Source organism: Mya arenaria, chromosome 7, assembly GCF_026914265.1.
Source record: "Mya arenaria isolate MELC-2E11 chromosome 7, ASM2691426v1".
NCBI classification, from domain to species: Eukaryota; Metazoa; Mollusca; class Bivalvia; order Myida; family Myidae; genus Mya; species Mya arenaria.
In genome coordinates this window covers 6,723,122-6,734,381 of record NC_069128.1, presented here as the reverse complement: position 1 = coordinate 6,734,381, position 11,260 = coordinate 6,723,122, and the positions used below count along the sequence as shown (strand labels likewise).

At 36.4% G+C, this 11,260-nt stretch overlaps 1 protein-coding gene across 1 annotated transcript; it reads left to right on the top strand.

The window, feature by feature from the left end:
• Positions 1–5,356: 5,356 nt before the first annotated feature.
• Positions 5,357–11,260, top strand: LOC128240440 (uncharacterized). Its single transcript, XM_052957079.1, has 2 exons — positions 5,357–5,372; positions 10,122–11,260. The coding sequence occupies exons 1-2, from the start codon at positions 5,357–5,359 to the stop codon at positions 11,258–11,260; spliced, it is 1,155 nt and encodes a 384-aa protein (XP_052813039.1).

The window sequence follows — 11,260 nt, the reverse complement described above, 5'->3', positions numbered from 1 at the left end:
TTGTTTCCAAAATTGCTCACCAAACTGTGACAAAAAGGACATAAAGGCTTGCTGTTCTAGAATTATTGAAAGACTGCGAGAGATTGGTAGTGGCAACATTATAGGCCAGATTTACCGCTTACCTGACGTTCGGAAGCTACAATCGAGTGCTATTCTGGAAACTGCGGTCACTGTGGGCACGAGTCTCTCGTCTGTGAGGGGAAAGGTGGCTTAGGTGACTGGTGGTGCCACTCTGCATTTCTGCCCACATATGACACAGAGTACCTGCAAATGACAGAGAAAGACGGTGCGCTCATGAAAACTATTCTGGATATTTGTCTCAGTAAACAGGCAATTTTGAGCGTATCAGATGACACCTCCACACTAAAGTGTTAGGCATTAAATACAGGAGTACTGTCAACAATACCGAAACATGTTAATCTGTTAAGAAACATAGCTGGTTTTCTGACATCGAAGACACTGCAACTGAACAACTCAATAGAAATTTGATTTGATTCATATTGATTGAAAATCAAAACAAAATCTAATTACGAAGTTTTACTGCCTTACACTATATGAGCCACGTCGCGTGATTTGGGGCATTCGGACATATATTTGGTATTACAATGTTTTTAGGTATTTAAACAAGATGATATTTCAGAAAGACATTCTGAAAATGTCATGATGATATCAATTAAATTGCGTACGCTACGTGTGTACAAGTGAGAGCATGTATTGCACAATTTGAATACTAAATTTGACGTCATTTACATGACGTCGTTACGAAAGCCCATTATCCAAATGACGTGCACAATTAACGTATCAATATCATATTTAGCTTATTATTTAATTATTTCCTCATCACAGAATCTTTAAGGAACATTACTTCAGATAAAAATAATGAATCAGTTTTGTATTTTTATTACATTTGTCTGTTTTAAACACAGACTATTAATGCAGTCAAAATATGTCGGGATGAGGTCCATGGTTGTTATGGAAATGTGGGTATATGGTGATCATAAATTGTTGAGAAAATGATGCACCAATGACAATCCTTTAAAAGAATGAAGTATGACAGAAATTGATTTTCAAAGAAAAAAACATTATTTTTGGCATTTTCATTGATTATTTGTAATAATTATGTCCGAAGGCCTAAAATCGCGCGATGCGGCCCATATATTGTTGCCTTCGTTAACAGTGATCTTTTTCATATTTCAAAGACGTCAGTACAATTAAAGGTCAGGATACCTGTCATGCGACCATTGATATAGACAGATCTGGATTCACTCCTTTCAGTAAACCATCACCCCTAATAAGCCATAATGTAAGCAGTGTATCATGTACATAAAAATAAATAATAATATTTCTATACCATACATCATTTAAAATGTCGTTATAACAAAAGAATGAAAGGATGATTTCTGCCGATGATCGTGTTTGACATGTAACATTGTTAATCCTCAAAGTATTTCTCAAGGGCATCTCTAGCATGCTTTGGAAGGAGTCCCGCTGGAGTGAGGAAAAAGTCACCATACCAAATAACACTTCTAGAAATTGCCTCAATGTAAGGTTCTATCTTTCCCCGCTGGCTTGAACTCATTTTGTTGCTTGGGTCCATGATGAAATTTTTGCCCCTGTAAACCATTTCAAAATGGCATCATTCTCCTCCACCCTGACTACTCACGATCTGTGGCCACTCATCTGCATAGCGAACAGTGTCTACAAGAACCATGTCCCCTGATTGCAGGTCACAGGTGTCCTTCTATTTTGATGACCTGTAATGTTGAAGATTATATATCCAAGGTTCAATAACTCATGCACAAATATTGAATTGACTGATTATCTAACATATTAATTATAACCTTGATTTTACAATGAACATATTCAATTGAATAGTGTTATTGTATTGTTAAGTTCATGTATTGAGAGATGTATTTTGTGATTGAATGTTTGCAGAAACAAATCACTTATGTACTGATTTCAGAGTATCAATATTCTGTGATGCTATTTCCATTTTTCAATTTAAACACTTCTACTCATATTATGCTTCATTTTGATGTAAGCTCAGTAATATCCAAGTATGGAAAATTAACAGGATATTAAGAGTATACTTTCATGAAGAGCACCATTCATGCTTTCCACCATAAATTGGTGGAATACAAAGGTTTTACATGGAGATGTATAAGAAATTGCATCATTTGAACAATTTTTAATATTGCTGGTACATTTCCTCGGCCATTTTTATCGAAAACAACCTCGTTATATTTATTGATTTAAGTTTAATTGATTGACAATTATCTGTATTATTGCAAACATAATTAAGATTCCCAAGAGTTGATTTGTAAAGTTTAACTGCAAAATAAAATTACTACGCGATCTACTTACAGCAGACGTTAACGTACCACTTTTTGAGAATGTTAACCATCCCTATACATCCGATAAAAATTGCCGAGGAATTCCGAATGATTGCTGGTAAAGTAAAGTTTTCGGAATACAGCTTTACGTACATATCGCTTCCAAAGGAGAAAGAAGTGTGTGATCAAGAAATCAAAAACAGCTTTTTTCTGCATACATGATGGCAGATAGATCCTTATGAAAGAAAATCTTTTATTGGAAAGTGATCTCATCATTGTAATTACTAATGGCGCATGAAGTTTCTCACCAAGGCTTACTGGGTTCAACAGCAGTTGAAATAAACACACCCCACAAACCGTGCACTGGTAAAATGTCTTCACTAATTCTACTCTTTCCCCCATAAAACAAGACCACACACTTACGCAAAATTTTGAATTATGTATAGCTAATGTTAAAGAACTTGATGCCAAGCAGTAGCATTAGAAATCGGACTTGTTCATCTGAAAGTATCATTTCAATGTCTGGTTCAAATCCCTACCCGGGAGCATGTGAGTGTGGTTGGTGGTTACCAAGACGCACGAGTGGGTTTTCTCCTGTTTCCCCCATTACACAGGACACACTCTCACACAAAAGTTAGTATAACTTTCTTCACAATTAAAGAAAATGAATACAGTTTAAAGTAAAACATCTTTCTAAATAATGATGCTATTAATTGAGACATTTTGAATATAATGACTGATGTAAGTTTATATTACATATAAGTGATTATTTATATTATGCTTACTTGTTCGGCATCTTGTCAACTTGTCATTTCGGGAAGCTGATTAACCAACTGACTGAACTGTTGCTTGCCATGGACAGTTTTCCCTTGACATTTCCAGGACCATTTATACTAGTTACACTGGCTGTAAGTGAAAGTTTACCAGATTATTGGCTTACATCTTAAAGTTCTTGTTCAATATTAAAGGATGCAATCTTTTATTTATCTTCCTGAATACATTTTAATATAACAATTGTTAATCATATCAAGGGAATGGGTCAGTCATGATTGTTTTGAAAATAACAAACACACATTTGTAACACTATTTCAATACAAATTCAAATAAGAAAAAAACACACTATCATTTGTCTGATTTATTATAAACCATAAAAATTGAAGCAATTTACCCAGGAATGTATTCTGTATTTGGTAGTTTGTGCTTCTTGGGCACCGGCCCAGACGGACAGACCATGCTTTTCAGCATACATCTTTTCTTCCTATGAGGAGTGATGTTTTGTTATTCCTAAAAACAAAGGAATATATAACATTAACCATTGTACTGAATTTGCTCTTGAACAAAGCATGGCTTTTCTAATAATTGACTTAAGTCAGTTTTGAGCTTGAATAGACTAGACATATTGTGAAACAATTAAAAAATGGGTGCTTAGTGACTTTTGGTTATGCCTTTGTTTGGTTACAAAATTGTTAGTTCATATTTGTATTAATGCTGTTAGGTAACAGACAGTACATGATATACATTTATCAGTTGTTTACATTCAGGGTTAATTTTTACTGGATAGTTTAGGGGCCCCCTGGAAAATAAATTACCCTCCTGTGTATTATAATGATAGAATTATTTCACTTTTTTAAATTCTATATAATTAGGATCTCAATATGCATATATGAGCTATAGATACTGATTTATAAATGTTGTACTCCATTGTCCCCAACATGTTTGATAAAATACCAGTACTTGTGCCCAAAACAAAAAACCAACAACATTTTTCCCTGCTAAAAGGGCTGCCCACTGACTCGTGCAAAAGCCATGAAAATCTTTGATAGCAAATTAAAGTGAAACCATTATTGCCAATTATAAAAAAGTATGCCATCACGACCAAGTTTCCAAAGCAAGTGTCCACAAAACATTTAATACTTAGATACAGATTCGGGAAAAGCAATTGAAGGTTAATTGAGTGGTTAATGTGTGTTGTATTATCACTGAATGTTTTTAGGATCTAGATAATTCATTCTCACCACATTTTACATATTGAAAACCAACTAATGAAAGACCTTTACAAGTCAACACCTTTAAAGGTATAGGCGTGCAGTTAAAAATGCTGTAAGTTAATGGTAATTATTAACTTACAATGTGTGCCCTTCGATCCACTCCAAAACCCATCTAGAGCGCTCCTTCGTGTTCTTTGCCCTGTAAATACCACAAGCCTTCAACAGGACTGCTGCAGGAATGTCAGCCAAACAGCAACATACACAGCACAGAAATTGGGCAATTACCTCGATCCGCATAATAGAGCTCCCTGGAATATATATGACATCTGTATCAGTTCATGTGTTCAGCAAATGTAAATCAAAATATAAATGTTCATTGAACAACTTCTTGACACTATGTCTCTTTTTCGTACAACAACTCTTAGAAAGAAGTATTGACATTATTTTGTTAAATTTTCATAGAAGATGTATTGGTTGAGTAGATCTGAAGAATAAGGGTTTTTATCATTCAAGTATGATATTCAAGTGGAGGTTCTCATAAGGGGTGTGCTCTTTAATTAGACCAGAAATATTACAAAAATATAGCTTGTTACAGAGATTTTTCTAAGATTTTACCTTATCATGACCTAGGTTTTGACTCCAAGTGACCCACTTTTACAAGCAGTAGAGATTTCATGCAGGGAAACATTCTGACAAAGTTTTAACATGATCTGACCAACAAGATATGGTTCCTGACAGACAGATCAACCATGCCAAAATAATACCCCCCTCCCAAAACACTGTTGGGGGAGGATTGAGAGGATAGAAAAACAACAACAAGCTTTCTGTTGAAAATATAACAAGCTTTCTGTTGAAAATATATCTTGTGAAAACAAAACTAAAATCTCCAACCCACCATCTCCCTTCCTTATCTCACCCTCTCAGACAGATTGATCCGTTCAGATACTTATGTATTGGGTAGTTGTGCAGCCGCAATCGTGACGAGGCTATGTTCAGGTAGAATTGCATCAGGTACCTGATGTTCTGTTTTCGGCAATGGCTGGAACTACAGGTCTTTGGCCTTGAAAAATACATTAATTCTTCGATATATTCATAAATGCCAAACATACAATTATACAGCACTTAGGAATACATGCTGTTTAATTGCATATTTGTACACCCAGTAATTTATCTATCAATAGCACAAAGACTATAAACAAATTTTAAGAACAAGAGCAGTCACACTGCCATAATCAACACCAAATTTTAAACAGTATCATTTTCACCCTACAACAAAGGATAACAAAAGCTGTCGTAAGACAGTGCGCTCAACTACACCACTTTGACTTTGAAGTGACATGTATGTGCCTGTAAAAAGCAATACAACAAATCAAATTAAAAAGTAAACAGTGACCATAACTCATGGGGGCCCAAAACACAACATCATTAAAGGTCTCTATAAACTCTTTATATATACCAAGATTGCTCACAATATGTCGACCCTTCCTTAAGTTATTCATTACCAACCATTTTTCTATTATAGTAACTTTGACCTTGATCCTAGGGGTCTCAAACGCAATCACATGAAAGGTCTAAAGTTATAAACTCTTCCTTTATCCCAAATTTGGTCACTTTATGTCAAACCTAGCTAAAATTATTTGATACATAAGGTGACTTTGACGCTGCCCTCCCACCTGTGAGCCTTCCAAAACAATTATGCAAGTCATTCTAATAACTTGTTTCCCTTTATGAAAATGTGGTTAAGAATATAAAAATGTGCCTGTCAAAAGAAATTTAAAAAAAGAAGTTAAAAAAAAATAAATCAATCAAGGGCCATAATTTGTATTTAGGGTTAAAATGGATTTATTTGACCTTATTGTAAGATGGTCGTCATTAGTTGTGTGAAGTATGAAGTATTAATTGAATGAAGGGTATAGAAGCTTTTTTTTTATTAAAATCCCAACTTGCCCTAAAACTTTAACCTGCCCTAAAACTTTAACCAAGTCAATCAGGGGCCATAACTTGTATTAAAGGGGCTGTACTCCGTAAGCGTAACACATTCTATTAGATAAATGTCATGAGATTTGTTACAGAAAAAAAAATTGTTTGGTGCCAATCTGGTGTACAGTCCCTTTAAGGATAATATGAAGTTATGTAACCAGGGCTTTTTCTTTTGGGAAAAAGACCCTGGACAATTTGGGAAAATTTGTGTCGTAAAATGTGTCAATTTGGGAACAAAATTGCTCGCACGGAGCCAAAACCTTGAGATTTAAATATAGTTATCTCTGTCTGATGAGCAGGTTTGAGCTTATTGTTCAGAAACAATGAACTTGTATCAGTTAAACCATTTAATATGCATAATGATTTTTGAAAAATTTCTTGAAATAAATGTGCCATATATGTCAATCTAAAATGGTTAAAACTCAGTCACAGAACAAACTTGAATTTTTGACGGATAGGGAAAAAATATGCTAATATGGCTTTGGGAATGGGTCCGATGGTCGGACGCGTGGGACCGTGGGACCTATAGAAAAAGGCCTGGTAACCTCATTGTGTGATGGTTCTGAACGTGAATGTGAAGTATTAAGTCTATTAAATGAAGGGTATAGAAGTTATTACAGTAGAAACTCACTAAACCGGACAAGGTCCGGACTGGGCAAAATTTCCGGTTAAGTGAGGATTCCCGTGTAGTGAGGATTTGATGTACGGAGTAAGTTTACTCAAAATATTAACTGAGTTAACCTTTAAAGGGAAATTGAAAACTGGAATAAAATGAAAACACATAAAGATAACATTTATTTTACATCAACAATGGTTCAAGTAACTTGAAATAATGCATAGAATATATATTCATTAATATATCAATGTGCATGTGCTTGTTACATCACAGATACAGTTTATATCTTTTTGTCCTCTAGGGACTGTGAGTTTAATTCTTCAACGTATAGACGGAGGTTGAGACATGATTAAAGCACATGCAAAAGTGATAAACATAATTTAACATTTCTGCATTTTTATAATCATCTTTTTTTCCAAGTCTTAAAATAAAACAACTTGGGAAAATGACCACTACATCACCTATCAAAGTTCTTGATTTGAGTAACAAACAAACACATTATCTGATTATCTGTAATTTAATGCTTGTTAAGTATGTTTGATAGTTTAATTAACGCACCGCTTAAATTTGATTCAATCATAGAAGTCTTTGATTATCATGCGGCAGTCAATCCACAGCGCAATCATCATTATCGATCATCGAGTTAACACACCATCACAGGTGCAATATTTAACGAGGCACTGGCTGTCAAAACAAAGTGACACGCGATTCGCGAATTCCTAATACACAAAATCATTTTGACATGTTGGAACAAATATTTGTCTGTTGTTTTTTTTAGGTAAAATTACGTTGACAACTAACAAATTTTCTTAATTATTTGTCCGGTATCCGGAACTTCGGGGTTACGGTTTTGTAGGTTTTTTTTATAAACTGGGACTCTGAAAGAAGTCCAGTATCCCGGAGGATTCCCGTTTTGTGGAGTTCCGGTTTACTGAGTTTCTACTGTAATAAATATCCTAACATGTCTTAAAACTTTAACCTAAGTTTTTTTGTATTAAAATCCCAACTTGCCCTAAAACTTTAGCCTGCCCTAAAACTTTAACCTAAGTCAATCAGGGGCCATAACTTGTATCAAGGATAATATGGAGTTATGTAACCTCATTGTGTGATGGTTCTGAACAACTGTGTGAAGTATTAAGTCTATTAAATAAAGGGTATTGAAGTTATTAATAAATATCCCAACCTGTCCTAAAACTTTAACCTAAGTTTCATAGTCAATCTGGGGCCATAATTTGTATAAAGTATAATAAGTCTAACCTCATTAAGTTATGGCCCTGAACAAACTGAAGCATAAAGTGAATTGAATGAAGGTTATTGAAGTTTTAAGTTAAAATCCAAACTAAATGCCCGAAAACGCCAGGGTCGAATAGTCGAGCTAAAAATGCAAATGTCTGTATCAGTGTATCTACTTGTCTTTGGCAGGCTCATATTGAATTCTGGCAGAAGATCTTCTTCCCTGTGGAAATTCTGGTTCCTGTTATATGCCTCCAGTCTGGAAAGATATAAAATTAACTTGTGATACCATATATTGTATATATGGGTTAGGGTTAATGGTGCACTTCAATGGTGCAAACACGTGCCTCGATTGAATAAAACAAGCGTTCTCATTGGCCGAAGTCAATGGAGCATATTTACTAGGTTTAACACGATTGGCTGTTTGTCAATCGAGCTGACAGGCGGGAGGCAGAGTCGCTGTTTTGACAAGCGTTAGTTCTTAGCAATATCGACTTTTTGATATTTGAAAAAGACGGCGAAGTTGAATTCGCTTTGATCTTAGAAAATAGCGAAGTTGCCGCGGGCAGGGCGACTTAATCGCCTAAGTCGCCTGGTAGGATGAGCCCTGCAACAGTGTCAATTTTCGTATCACATGTCTCAGCTGACTTGAATCGTTTGTCCATCGATTTGAACCGACTATTATTGCTCTCTTCATCTTCGTTCTTCGGCTTGATAGATTCAGACTCTGGGTCTGCTCATTCTCATAAAGAGAGAAATCAGTTATGACCTTCATCAAACTCGTATTCGTAATCGAGTTTGTCGCCCTCGCATTTTTTGTACGAGGCTTATTTAGAAGTAACTTCTCTGAGTTGCTTGTTTTGCTCATTAATCTGTTTTTTCGTGCTCTGCCATTCTCAAAGTTTGCTTACCAATAGCAGTTTGCAATCTGTTAATTTCCGCAAGCAACTTATTTTCTGAAGTTTCAATAGCCGAATGTATCATCTCATTTACAACCTTTTCAGGCTTTTGGGTTGCAGCTTTTTGTTTTCCTTTTTGGGATTGAAAACCACATTCTCCTTTTGTGTCATTTGAGCCACGCTCAGACATTAGTATCCTGTTCTTATCGTATGATGAACTACGTTCATCAGTCACTAAACAATGTTCAGTATCAGGATCCGCCATAATACGTAAATTTTGCACACCACGTTTGGAAACTTATCCGCCATTTTGCAATAAACTGCCAGCGCATGCGCAATGACATCTCATTTAAGAATGAACAAATTCTTTAAACGAAAAAGAATTAGCTGGTTCCAATATATTTGTATTTGCAACAGTCAGCAGTTATTATTGTACATACCACCACATGTATTAAATTAGCTGTTATATTGTACAATTTATGTCATAAAAGAATCAGCAAATAAAACTTTAATATTCTTTTTAATACTTCTTGAGTTGATTGTTCTCGTTGCAAACTTTGGTCCTTATCAGGGTATCAAGCAACATCTACACTATAATACCTCCGAACAATACTGGGTGTATGTATTCGCATATTCTCGCGATTTCAAAACAGCTGAACAGAAAATAATAAACTATCGACAATAACAGTAACAATCATATGGGACGTCATTTCACATATATACCTTTAAATGTTTCTTGCAGTGTGTCTTATTTGTTCTCCACTAAAAAAGCGGAGAACATCATCACGACTCATGTTTTTTGTTTTTGGTGACGCCATTTTGGAAAAAATACCACATTGTGAAAATTGCTTCTGTACCGGTCAGTACGCGTTCGTACCGAGTTATCTTGGCGACTTTTGATGAACTTCGGTTAATTGGCCTAGGTTTTATAATTTAATCCGAATGGTCGGCCTTAGAGACCCCCGAACCAACACATTAGATATGTAGTTTACCATCCACAACCAAGACAATTTGAACTCCAAAAACACCCCCCAACAAGACAATTTTAATTCCTATAATGCTCCCCAACAAGACAATTGGAACTCTTTTAACACCCCCACCAAGACAATTGGAACTCCTTTAACACCCCCATCAAGACAATTGGAACTCCTTCAACACCCCCACCAAGACAATTGGAACTCCTTCAACATCCCAACCAAGACAATTGGAACTCCTTCAACATCCCCACCAAGACAATTGGAACTCCTTCAACACCCCCACCAAGACAATTGGAACTCCTTTAACACCCCCATCAAGACAATTGGAACTCCTTCAACATCCCCACCAAGACAATTGAAACTCCTTCAACACCCCCACCAAGACAATTGGAACTCCTTTAACACCCCCACCAAGACAATTGGAACTCCTTCAACAACCCCACCAAGACAATTGGAACTCCTTCAACACCCCCACCAAGACAATTGGAACTCCTTTAACACCCCCATCAAGACAATTGGAACTCCTTTAACACCCCCACCAAGACAATTGGAACTCCTTCAACATCCCCATCAAGACAATTGGAACTCCTTCAACATCCCCATCAAGACAATTGGAACTCCTTCAACACCCCCATCAAGACAATTGGAACTCCTTCAACACCCCCACCAAGACAATTGGAACTCCTTCAACACCCCCATCAAGACAATTGGAACTCCTTCAACATCCCCACCAAGACAATTGGAACTCCTTCAACACCCCCACCAAGACAATTGGAACTCCTTCAACATCCCCACCAAGACAATTGGAACTCCTTCAACATCCCCACCAAGACAATTGGAACTCCTTCAACACCCCCACCAAGACAATTGGAACTCCTTTAACACCCCCATCAAGACAATTGGAACTCCTTTAACACCCCCATCAAGACAATTGGAACTCCTTCAACATCCCCACCAAGACAATTGGAACTCCTTCAACATCCCCACCAAGACAATTGGAACTCCTTTAACACCCCCATCAAGACAATTGGAACTCCTTCAACATCCCCACCAAGACAATTGGAACTCCTTCAACATCCCCATCAAGACAATTGGAACTCCTTCAACACCCCCACCAAGACAATTGGAACTCCTTCAACATCCCCATCAAGACAATTGGAACTCCTTCAACACCCCCATCAAGACAATTGGAACTCCTTCAACACCCCCACCAAGACAATTGGAACTCCTTTAA